Raw genomic sequence first — 12217 nt, 5'->3', positions numbered from 1 at the left:
GAGAGTTAGGCTAATTAAAGAATAAAGAGAAAGAGAGTTTTATTCATTTCAGAATTTTCATTTCATTCAGATAGAGAGAGAGAGAGAGAGAGAGAGAGAGAGTGCAAGACTGAGAGAGAGTCAAAGAGAAAAAAAGAGAGAGAAGTTAGCTTAGTAAAATGAAATAACTTGAGGGGGGGGAGCAGCGTTGCTCTTGCTTTGAGGGACTATCTGGACTAGATCGATCCGATCTCCATCTGGACTAGACTGATCCGATCTGGACTGGACTAGACCGGATGACGACGACGATCTCCGTCTGGTCTAGACTGGACAACAACGATCTGGACTGGACCGATTCGATCTCCATCCTGTTGGCTTGAGGCTCAAGCGGCGTTGCTCTTGCTCTGAGGGACTGAGGTGTTGCTCTCTTTAGGTTTGCTTTGGAAATTTTCTTTTCTTTTCTTTTTTTTATAAAGCCTTAAGTGATTTCTGATTTAGTGATTTACTCTGTATTGGGTTTTTTTTTTTTTTTTTTTTTGGAGAATCCGTGGTACCTCTGTAATCTGTTGGGTTTGTCGTGGGCTTGGCTCTGTTACCAAATTTTTTTTTTTTTTTCAATTTTTTTTTTTTTTTTTTTTTTTGCTTGAAAGTAGAGCAAATAAATTTTTTTTTTTTTTTTTAATTTGAGGGTGTTCCTACTAAGGAGCAAATATAAAAAATTTTAATTATTATATATAAATTTTTTTTTCAAATCAGGGTGTTCCTGAAAACATCCTAAACTGTATGTAGCATCGCCACTGCAAAGAAAGCCCCATGTAAAAGAGAATGAGACGCAAACCCTTGACCCAAAAAAAAAAAATGGTGACCTTATCGTTATTCGTAAATAAAACAGATTTTTCTTTTTCTTTTTTTATAATAACTTGACTCTTTTTTCAAGAAAAGGGAAAATTAAATCCACTCATGAGGTACGGCTAGACTATGCTGGCATGCCGGGTTATAGTTACATATCTTGGTCGTTTTTTTCTTTTATTTTTTGGATAAATATTCGTCTATTAGCTCAAGGACAAGGGACATAATAAGGTTAACTCTGGACTAGTGAACCACGCAATCCCAACCAAGACAATTTTACTATATTTTCAACCACATTAATGTTGGTGATTTAGTGTAAGTGCATATTCCAAACACTTCTCTTATTTCTAGCCGTTGGACATTTAAGTGAAAATTAGTCGTTGGACATTTATAGATTATTAGTAACAATGGAGTATTATTGTCATTATTAGCTTATATAATACCTTATAATAACATACTTGATAATGCTGAAATTGTCAATCAGAATGATCGTCCAGAGGAAAAGCCGTCCATAGCCAACAAGATCCTGAAATGGTAAATGAAGAATGGAAGAAGTGTGCGTCACTGGTGTGTTGCCTGCCACAAAGCCTCCGATGGTAAAGTTAGAATGGCTAGAAGAGAAAAGAAGATTCAGTGCTAGAATATGAGAGAGTATTAGCTAGAGTTTCAGTACCTTCTCAGGTCTTGGGGCGCTGGCATATATATGCACTTGTTTCTTCCTTCTAGCCATTGGTGGTGCTTTAATGGTGGTTTCAATGTGGTATCTATAACGCCCCTATGGGGTGTTAATGATAAGATCTTTGTCTCTCCAACGGCACGGAGACTCATTATTGTCATGTAATGCTTCATCATTGATTGTGGGTGAATGGCCTCATCTTCATCTGGTGGGTACCATGAGATGGACGAAGATTGATGTTACTCTTGTCCACTGTCTTTTCTATGGATGATGATATAATCGGGACTATCAGCTACCCCCCCTATTCCGAGGTTGTCCAACTTTGGGACGATCACAGGAATATGGAGAGTTTTTTTTTTTTTTTTTTTTTGTTGCAGTTGTGACACTTGGGGTTCCACTCCCCGCATTAAATGCTCAGTGGCGGCGTGGCACGCATCGTGGCCACGTGTCATATTCTGATTGGCTGAAGGGTCTCGTTTCCGGTGAAACCTTTCATCTTTCCCGTGCTTTTCAAGGAAAATCTTTTTAACCCTTGACTTTCTCCTCTCATTTCTTCATTTTTCCCTGCATTTAGTTTTTCTGACTTCACAACTACTCCTTCCTCCTTTGTGCATTTTGCTCTCTGTCTTCTCAGTTTCTTCCTTCTCTCAGGTACGCCCTTTTTTACACCTTTTTTTCCTTTTGGAGTTTTGCTGCTTTCCTTTCTTTGAGCTCCTACTTCCTTTTTAAAGTTGTATTGCTCCCCTTAATGGTTTATTATTCTGAAATTAGGCACACTTCTCCCTCTATTGCCTTCTTTTTTGCTCGTTTAGGGACGCTAATAGACTCCTCTGGTGACCAATTAGGTGCGCTTTCAGACTGCTCTAGTGACCAACGCCTATAGATTGGGGATTTTGTTCTAGGTGATAGTAGCCTTGGTTTGGTGTTGGATAATCTATACCCATTGTTGCACCTATCTTTAGCTTGGTTTAAGTCTGTGTGTGGGGTTTTAAGGAGGGAAAGTATGGGGTCTGAGGTTAGATCGAGTGACTTGGAGACTGGTTCACCATCTAGTGCTGGCACGGTTGGGGCTGAGACAAATACATCTACCTCCGTGCCTTCTTCCGTACCTTCGTCCTCTCACCCTTCCATTCCTGCTACACCCCAAACCTTTCACGCCCTTAAAGAAAAGTGTTCTTTGAAAGTAGATACTTTTAGTAGGTTCAAAGATAGGTTCCAGTTCCCTGAAGAGACCAGGGTTCGTCTCCCTAGGAAGGGCAAAAAGGCCTATACCTTCGCTCATGGTAAGGTTTGTTTTTATAAGGCTGCATTCTTGTGCGGCCTCAGATTTCCTGTCCACTTGTTCATAATGGAGCTTCTCCACCACCTGAACATAGCTCCGGGGCATCTTATGCCGAATTCTTGGAGAATCATCATAAGTTGTATGGTGATTTGGATGACCATAGCTAACTGGGAAATGATCACGCTCAATGAGTTCGTCCACCTCTACTGCTTAAAAGAGTCCAAGGAGTTTGGGTATTATGAGCTCGTGCCCTGGGATAGAAAGTCTCGTCTCATTGTCAACCTCCCATCGTCCTTCCATTATTGGAAGTCTAGGTATTTCTTCCTGTCGGGTGATGGTTGGAAACCCTTTCTGACGACTTTTAGGGAGACATCCCTAGGTTGCTGCGTCAATGGGAGACCCCTCAACTTGGTGCGTTTGCCTCCCATGAGATGTATTTCTTTTTCAATCTATTATTTATATTAATCGTCCATTCTAACCTTGTGTATTCTTCTGCTTTGTAGTGAAAGAGCGTCCTGAGCTTGAAAGTAGGTTCAAGGAGCGCGTTTCAAGAGGCTGTTAAGTACGCTAGTACTATTGAAGATTTTGAGGAGCTGGTTGATCCATGAACTTTGGCTCATCATTGTTTGGGACCGAAGCCTTCTCACTACATCCTCCATGCAATTCATCGGGAAGAGAGGAAGCGTGAGTTATCCCGATACTGGAAAATGGATCGTCTTTTCTTCCTTTCGCCTTCTTTTTCTGATTTTGACTTTGTTTTTCCTTTCTGCAGAGATGACAACCAAGTTTAACCAGGAGTTGTATACCAAAATCAAGGCGAAGAAGAACGAGCCCCTCTCCAGTATTAGTGCGTGGAGGTTGAGGGTTGTGGAGAAGGAGAAAGAGAAGGAAGTGACAAAGAAAGGCTTGTCCACTCCTACCTTGGACGAAGGGCGCTCTGCTTCTCCAGGTGTCTTCATCGAGGAGGTTATTCCCGCCAAGAAGCGCAAGACTGGAGATAAGGGAAAGAAGAAAGTAGGGGCCAGCATCTGGGTAGATGCTGGGACGACTATGGCTCGAGCAAACGAGGTTATGACACCTGAGGAGCTCAAGGAGATCTCTAACGTGCCCTCTCACGAGATGGTGAACCGCCATGTGCATAAGCTCGTCCAGGTGGCTTTTCATCTTTTTTGTTGCTTCTTCTTTCTTTTGTCCTTAAGTGTAGATTGTTTTAGCCAATCTTTTTGTTTTTGTTTTTTTTTTTGTTTTTTTTTTGTTTTTTTGTTTTTTTTTTGTGATTGTGATTGTGATTGTCAGGTGTTGGGAGAGACAATGCACATCACTTCCCAGTACCTGTTGAATGAGAAGAAAGCTGTGGTGGCCACTTTTAAGGCGGAAGCACTGAAGGCTGAAGCTTTTGGCTTGAGAAGGGATCTGATAATGGCCATGGACGTCAACAACACATCTAAAGAAAATATCCAGGCTTTGACTGAGCAACTGAACACAGAGAGGTTACTAGTGAAGCAGAAGGACAAGCAAATTGTTACAGCCAACCAAAAAATAAAGAGTGTTATTGCTAAGGCCATCCATGCCTTTCAACTTACGGACGAGTACAACGCAGTTTTGTTTGGCTGGTATTTTAAAGGGTTCGAGCTGTTAAGGAGATATTTAGTGACGCATGGTCCTAAGACAGATCTAGAGGACTTGGATTTTGAGGCCATAGACAAGGAGATTGAAGCGAACGAAGCAGTGCACCTGCTTTTTTCTTTTTTCTTTTTTTTTTTTCTTTTTTTTGGGTGCCCTGCATGTTTTAGGGCTATTGAACAATTTATAACCCTTTTCTCTCTCTCTCTCTCTCTCTCTCTCTCTCTCTCTCTCTCTCTCTCTCTCTCTCTCTATATATATATATATATATATATATGTGTGTGTGTGTGTGTGTGTGTGTGTGTGTGTGTTTATTTCCTTCATATGATTTGTGAATGGTTTATATTTCTTATCTTGCTTTTCTTTGTTGGGGCATGTTCTTCGTCCTTCTTGGGACTTAGAGAAAATTTTTGTTGGAGTATGCTCTTCGTCCTTCTTAGGACCTAGAAATGATTTACATCCTTTTGTGGACGATGTACATCTACTTAGGGAATCTTTAAAACGATTTACATCCTTTTGAGGAATTTTATCGTTTTAACTTGGTGTAGGATGACCTTCATCCATTCTGTGTGGACGATGTACATCCATTTGAGGAATCTTATCATCTCTTTTTTTGTGGATGATGTACATCCATTTAAGAAATCTTATCATCTCTCCTTTTTTTTATGGACAATGTACATCCATTTAAGGAATCTTGTCGTCTTTCTTCTTCTTTTTTTTTTTTTTTTTTTTTTTTTTTTTTTTTTTTTTTTTTGTGGACGATGTACATCCATTTAAGGAATCTTATTGTCTTAACTTGGTAGAGAATTTTCATATCCCATTGGCGATTTGGTTTAGACATAAGGGGAAAAGTTAGGCAGAATGTGTTAAACATTGGATAATGAGTTTATTGATCTTCTTAAAAGAAAAGAAACATTAGGTATCGCTGATTGGTTACAAACGAGCTACAATTTCTACTTGTAATACCTTTTCAAATGTTCAACACTCCATGGACGGGGCAACTTATTCCCATCCAGGTCTTCTAGGTGATAGCTTCCATGTCGAGAGTAGTGGACGACTTTATATGGTCCTTCCCATGTTGGCCCTAATTTGCCTTGTGCTGGATCCTTCGTTGCAAGTGTCACTTTTCGCAAGACGAGATCTCCAATGTTGAACTTTTTGAGCTTTATCCTTTGGTTGTAGTACTCAGCCATCTTCTACTGGTACTTGGCCATTCTCTGAGAGGCTTGGTCTCTGACTTAGTCCAAACAATCCAGGTTCAGCTTCAATTGGTCGTCGTTGCTGCGTTCGTCAAAGAACTCCTTCCTAAGGCTAGTGAGCCCTATTTTGACAAGGATGACTGCCTCTGTGCCATATGTCAGGTTGAAGGGCGTCTCTACTATTGGGGTTCTTGCTGTGGTTCTGTAAGCCCATAAAACACTTGGTAACTCCTCGGTTCATGCTCCCTTTGCCCCTACTAATCAGGCCTTGATGATCTTCAGCAATGTTTGATTCATTACTTCTGTCTATCCATTGGCTTGAGGATGTCCAGGGGATGAATATTAATTTCTAATGCCAAGGCTTGAACAAAACGATCTGAATCCTTGATTGTCGAACTGACGACCATTATCCGAGATGATTGTCTATAGGATCTCGAATCTACATATAATATTTTTCCATACAAAACTTCGTACCTTTGCTTCTATGATCGTGGCTAGTACTTCTGCCTCCACCCACTTCGTGAAGTAGTCGATAGTGACGAGTAAGAACTTTACTTGCTTCTTTCCTTATGGCAGAGGCCCTATAATGTCAATTCCCCATTGTGCAAATGGCCAACGCGAAGAGATGGTCATCATCTTCTCTCCTGGGACTCACTGGACGTTCCTATACCTTTGGCAGCTGTCACATTTCTTGACGAAATCCACTGCATCTTGTTGCATTGTGGGCCAAAAGTAGCCTGCCCTCATGATCTTTCTTACGAGGGACTTTGCTCCCATGTGATCACTGCAAATGCCCCTGTGAACCTTTTCCAAAACATACTTGGCTTCTTTTTCTTCAACACACCTCAAGTAAAGTTGTGAAAAGCCTCTTTTGTAAAGCTCATCATTCAGCATCGTGAATCGGGCAGCCCATTTCTGGATCTTCTTAGCTTCCTCAGGATTTGGTGGCAATCGTCCATCCTTAAGATAGGATAGGATTGGGCTCGTCCATCCTGCGTGGGTGTGCACCTTGAAGGTCTGAAATTTTTCGATGCTAGGAGAGTTCTGTTCTTCCAATTTCCAATCAGTTACATTTGCCTGATTATCTGTTGACGCACTCTTGGCCACTTTGTCAGCTTCTACATTTTGATCTTGTGGGACCTGAGTAAATTCTACTCGATCAAAGTTGCTTACCAATCGGTTCATCAAATTGAGGTATCTCTGCATTCTTGTCTCCTTTACTTCGAAATCTCCCTTGACTTGCCCTATGATGAGCTGTGAATCACTCCTTAGCAAAGCATTTTTAGCTCCAAGTGTCTGGGCTATCCTCGGCCCCACCAGTATAGCCTCGTACTCTGCTTCGTTGTTGGTTACATGAAATTTAAGTTGAACTCCATATTTCAAAATTTCCCCCTTAGGGGAAGTGATGACAATGGCCGCACCGCCTCTCTTCTACATGGATGACCCGTCCGTATGGATCATCCAAAGTTCTTCCTAGTTGTCTCATGTTCGGGGGAGGTGAATTCTGCTATGAAATCCGCCAGTGCTTGGGCTTTTATAGCCGTTCGAGGCCGATATTCAATATCGAACTAACTAAGCTCGATGGCCCACTATACCATTCGTCTAGTGGCCTCAGGTTTATTCATTGCTTTCTTAATGGCCTGGTCCATCATTACTATGATCGGGTTAACCTGAAAGAATGGACGAAACTTTCTAAAGGCCACTATTAAAGCAAAGGTGATCTTCTCTATTCGCGGGTATCGGGCTTTAGCTCCTTGGAAGGCCTGGTTGATGTAATACACTGGACAATGTATCTTATTTTCTTCCCTGATCAAGGCTGCGCTCACCGCGGTTGCAGACATGGTTAAGTACAGGAACAGGTCTTCTCCCTCCTTGGACAGGCTCAAGAATGAGGGGTTGCTTAGGTAACACTTTAGCTCCTGGAATGCTGCTTCGCACTCATCCGTCCAGACGAAAGCCTGTTTCAAGGTCTTAAACAAAGGAAGGCATTTGTCTGTGCTTTAGAGATGAACCTGTTAAAGGCTGCCACCCTTCCCGTTAGAGATTGCACTTCTTTGATCATCTTTAGGGAGGACATCTCGAGGATGGCTCTCACCTTTTCTGGATTTGCTTCTATTCCTCTTTGTGATACCATAAAGCTGAGGAATTTTCAGAGGAGACTCCAAAGGCACATTTGGCCGGGTTCAGCTTCATACTATATTGTCTGAGTGTGTTGAACGTCTCCTTGAGATCGTCTAGATGATTCTCTTCTTCTTTACTCTTAACAAATATGTCATCCACATATACTTCTATGTTCCTTCCAATCTGCTTGCTGAACATCTAGTTTACCAATCTCTGGTATGTGGCTCCCGCATTCTTCAAACCAAAAGGCATAACCCTGTAGTAGTAGAGACCCTGGCTAGTAATGAAGGCGGTCTTCTCTTGATCCTTCTCTACCATTTGTATTTGGTTGTATCTAGAGAAGGCATCCATAAAGGTAAGAAGCTTGTGCCCAGCTGTCAAGTCCACAAGCTAGTCAATCCTAGGCAAAAGGAAGCTGTCCATCGGGCAGGCATTATTCAAATCCGTGAAGTCAACGCACATTCTCTATTTCTCGTTTTCCTTTTTGACCATGACGACGTTGGCCAACCACTCAGGATAGTATACTTCTTTGATGAAGTTAACAACGAATAGTTTTTTCACCTCATCCATAACTTCTTTGTTCCGTTCAAGAGCGAAAACTTTTTTTCTCTACTAGAAGAGTTTCTTCTCAGGGTCCACATTTAGGTGGTGTTGAATGACGTCTGCTGGTATGTCAGGCATATCTTCATGACTCCAAACGAATACATCCAGGTTACTCTTCAGAAAGCTGATGATCTCTTTCTTTGTCTGGAGGTTTAGACTCGTCCCTACTTGGATCGTCTTTGTTGGATCTCCCTCGACCAACTCAATCGTCTCTAGTTTCTCGGTAATTTCTAACGTCTTTTCTTCAATTATCCATATATGGTTTTCTTTTGACACTAAGACAGCCTAGTAACATTCTCGTGCCAGCACCTGATCTCTTCTTATTTCCCTAATTCCCTGTTTTGTTAAGAACTTCACCTTCAGGCAATACGTGGAAGTGGCTACTTTCCAACAATTGAAGGTAGGCCTTCCTATGATCACATTGTAGGACGAAGGTGAGTCTACTACTAAGAAGTTATGCTTGTTGGTTACCTAGAGGGGGTACAAGCCAGTCATGACCATCAGCATTACTATTCCCCGGGGGTACACCTTGTCTCCATTGAAATTGACAAGGGGGGATTCGAATGGACGAATTCTCTTCGGGTCTGCTTTTAACTGCTGGAAGGCAAAGAGGTAAATGATATCTGCCAAGCTCCTGTTGTCTACCAAAACCCTTCTAGTATTGAATCCTTCAATCATGAGCATAATGACCAACGGGTCATCATGAGGCTGTTTCACCTCTCTGGCATCTTCTTCTGAGAATAGCTTATCTTAGTCCGTCCGCCTTTGCTTTAGATGTGGCATGCTATGAACGCTGTTCACTTGCCTCTGGTATGACCTCCTGAAGGACTTGAATGACCCCCCTGTAGACAGTCCTCCTGTGATGGTCTTTATCTCTCTTATGGTGCTTTGTGGACGAAAGGGCATGTGATCTTTGTCCCTCTAAGAGACTTCGTGTTGACCCTTGTTATCATCCCTGGATTTGCTGGAATCTCCATTCTTCATGAAATTCTACAACTTCCATTTTTGTATAAGCTCTTCTATCTACTCCTTCAAGTCCTTGCAGTCCTCTGTGTAATGCCCGTGATCTTTATGGAAACGATAGTATTTTCTCTTGTCATGCACATTGGGTGACGAGTGTAATGGCCTAGGCCATTTGAGGTAATGTTCGTCCTTAATCTAAGTCAAAATCTGGTCAACGGGCATAACTAAAGGAGTGAACTTTACTGTACGAAGGTTTTTGTCATCTCTTCGTCTATTCCCTTCAACATTCTGGCGATCTTTCTGATCCCTTTTTCATCCTCTTCAGTCATCTTCCATATATTTCTTCTTCTCCTTAGGCTTCTCTACCCCTTTTATTGCTACCAAGGCGTCCTCAGCATTCATAAACTTCTGCGCCTTCAAGAGTATTTCCGCCATCGTCTTAAGGGGATTCTTCACTAGAGAGACCACGAACTCCCTGGACTTCAATCCAACCTTGAAGGTTATCAGCTGTACTTTATCATCATCTTCGTCTACCTCTAAAGTTTTTCGAGTGAAACGCATTACATATGATCTCAGGGTTTCCGTCTCTCCTTGCCAGATGGTGAGCAAATGATCTGCTGGCCTTTTTGGGCGCTGCCTGTCGACAAAATGACGAAGGAAGGAACTGCCTAGCTACTCGAAGTTATTGATAGACGATGTTGGTAGCTTAGTGAACCACTCCCTGGTTACTCCTTGGAGAGTAGTGGGAAAAGAACGACATAGTATCTCGTCATAGGGCTACTGGAGACCCAAAGTCGTCTTGAAAGTGTTGAGATGGTCCAAGGGATCCTTTAGTCCGTCAAATGGCTCAAGCTACGGTAAATGAAATTTCGAGGGTACCGAGCATTCCAGGACTGCCATGGTGAAAGGTGAATCTGTCCTCCTGACCATTCTATTTAGACTTTGGTCTGTTTTCTCCTTGATTGCATTCTTTAGCTTGTCCATCGCTTTTCTCATTTCTTTGAGAAGGTCCGAGCTCGCCCCTTCTAAAGTACCCCATCGTCTTTTCTGGCTATCTCTGAGTGATTGTCTTCTTGTTATAGTCACAACCTCATCTCTTGGTTCTGTCTAGTAAGCTCCTCCATGATGGTTGTGAGCGTCTGAATTTGTAGAGCTAATGCTACAAGATCTTGGTTAATGTTAGATTCCATCTAGACTTGTGAGTTGAGTGGAACTGTGCTTTCGAACCTAGGTGCGAAGAAAGTCATTTCCTAAAGACAGAGCCAAACTGATGATGCTGAAATCGTTAATTAGAATGATCATCCAGAGGGAAAGCCATCCACAGCCAACAAGATCCTGAAAAGCTAAATGAAGAATGGAAGAATTATGGATCACTGATGTGGTGTCTGCTACAAAGCCTCCGATGGTAAAGTCAGAATGGCTAGAAAAGAAAAGAAGATTCAGTGCTAGAATATGAGAGAGTATTAGCTAGAGTTTCAGTACCTTCTTAGGTCTTGGGGAGCTGGTATATATATGCACTTGTTTCTTCCTTCTAGCCATTGTTGGTGCTTTAATGGTGGTTTCAATGTGGTATCTACAACGGCCCTGTGAGGTGTTAATGATAAGATCTTTGTCTCTCTAACGGTACGGAGACTCATTATTGTCATGTAACGTTTCGTCATTGACTGTGGGTGAATGGCCTCATCTTCATCTGGCAGGTACCATGAGATGGACGAAGATTGATGTTACTCTCGTCCACTGTCTTTTCTATGGACGAGGATATAATCGGGACTACCAATACTTTTATATAACATTTTTTATTTTCCTTTCATTCTCCCTTAAAGGCAGTTCTCTTTGTCTCCGAACATTTTTTTTATACAATTTATATTTGTTTAAAAGAAAAGCATTTGAAGGTTGTTTTGGAACCTTCATGAATGGAAGCGTGTCCTGTAAGTTGTTTGGCCAAGAGAACTAATTGCACCGAGTTTTACTCTGGGTAACATGAACCAACCTTTAAGAATAATTTTTCTTTTTTTCTTTTTTGGGTAGTTAGAAATACTAAATGAGTATTATTGTGTTTCACCATAATAAAATATACATGAGTGCCTTTATATAAGAGCCATAGTGTGTAGTACATAGTATAGTGTGCAGTACAAGTATGCGTGCTATATAAGCAAATAAGGTGGGCCTGAAGCCCATAGTCTATTACACGTTAATAGCCCCCCTTAAACTCAAAGTGGGTGTGAGACCAACTTGAGGTTGTCAACCAAAGCATGAAGACATCCCTTAGGATGTGACTTTGTGAAGATATCTGCAAGTTAATCTTTAGAAGAGACTGAGAATAGTTTGAGAGCACCATGGACAAGATGATAATAGATAAAATGACAATCAATCTCGATTTGTTTAGTCTGTTCATGGAAGACATCATTGTGAGCAAGGTGAATGACACTCTGGTTATCACAATAAAGAGGAGTAGCAGAGAATGTAGACACATCTAAATCCTTAAGAAGCCATCGAAACCATAGGAGTTCAAATGTGGTATCAACAAGGACATGATATTTTGCTTCAGTGCTGGAACAAGCCACAATGGTTTGTTTCTTACTTCGCCAAGAAATCATAGAAGAACAAGAAGAAAGTAATAACCAGTAGTTGACCTTTGATTAGTGAGATCTCCTGCCCAATCAGCATCAAAGAATGCATGGAAAATAAGAGGAGACTAAGCAGAGTAGAAAAGGCCATGAAAGAGAGTGCCCTTCAAGTATCAAAGAATGCGCAAGACATCATCATAGTGAGTCGATCATAGAGTAGACAGAAACTAGCTCACTTAGTGAATAATATAGGAAATATCTAGACAAGTGACAGTGAGATAAACTAGGCTACCAACCAATCGTCTATAGAGAGAGGGATTAGGCAATAGTTTCCCTGCTGAGGGAGTTAGATGTA

The 12217-nt window shown here is 41.5% G+C and overlaps 2 protein-coding genes across 2 annotated transcripts; one reads left to right on the top strand and one right to left on the bottom strand.

Moving 5' to 3' along the window:
* Positions 1 to 3431: 3431 nt before the first annotated feature.
* On the top strand, positions 3432 to 5646 carry LOC115961667. The gene is made up of 4 exons (XM_031080604.1): positions 3432 to 3470; positions 3559 to 3938; positions 4083 to 4399; positions 5592 to 5646. The coding sequence occupies exons 2-4, from the start codon at positions 3561 to 3563 to the stop codon at positions 5644 to 5646; spliced, it is 750 nt and encodes a 249-aa protein (XP_030936464.1). The 5' UTR covers positions 3432 to 3470; positions 3559 to 3560.
* A 613-nt stretch (positions 5647 to 6259) lies between these two features.
* On the bottom strand, positions 6260 to 8047 carry LOC115961666. Its single transcript, XM_031080603.1, has 3 exons — positions 7937 to 8047; positions 7204 to 7566; positions 6260 to 7039 (listed from the first exon to the last, which is right to left on the bottom strand). Exons 1-3 carry the CDS (start codon positions 8045 to 8047, stop codon positions 6260 to 6262), a joined length of 1254 nt encoding a protein of 417 aa, XP_030936463.1.
* Between the last annotated feature and the right edge of the window lie 4170 nt (positions 8048 to 12217).

The sequence above is a fragment of the Quercus lobata genome, chromosome 9, assembly GCF_001633185.2.
Source record: "Quercus lobata isolate SW786 chromosome 9, ValleyOak3.0 Primary Assembly, whole genome shotgun sequence".
In the NCBI taxonomy this organism is placed as follows: domain Eukaryota; kingdom Viridiplantae; phylum Streptophyta; class Magnoliopsida; order Fagales; family Fagaceae; genus Quercus; species Quercus lobata.
The sequence above is the reverse complement of the archived record's forward strand: the minus strand, read 5'-3'. Positions and strand labels throughout refer to the sequence as shown.

Bases quoted from the DNA above. Each gene is read 5' to 3' on its own strand.
- LOC115961667 (XM_031080604.1), top strand. From the start codon at position 3,561: ATGACAACCAAGTTTAACCAGGAGTTGTATACCAAAATCAAGGCGAAG. The intron at 3,939-4,082 runs GTGGCTTTTCAT...TGTGATTGTCAG, and splicing joins ATGTGCATAAGCTCGTCCAG to GTGTTGGGAGAGACAATGCA. The intron at 4,400-5,591 runs GTATTTTAAAGG...CTTTGGTTGTAG, and splicing joins AACGCAGTTTTGTTTGGCTG to TACTCAGCCATCTTCTACTG.
- LOC115961666 (XM_031080603.1), bottom strand. From the start codon at position 8,047: ATGGTAGAGAAGGATCAAGAGAAGACCGCCTTCATTACTAGCCAGGGT. The intron at 7,567-7,936 runs GTAAACTAGATG...ACCTTGAAACAG, and splicing joins GAGCCACATACCAGAGATTG to GCTTTCGTCTGGACGGATGA. The intron at 7,040-7,203 runs GTATAGTGGGCC...TCATCCATGTAG, and splicing joins CTGAGGCCACTAGACGAATG to AAGAGAGGCGGTGCGGCCAT.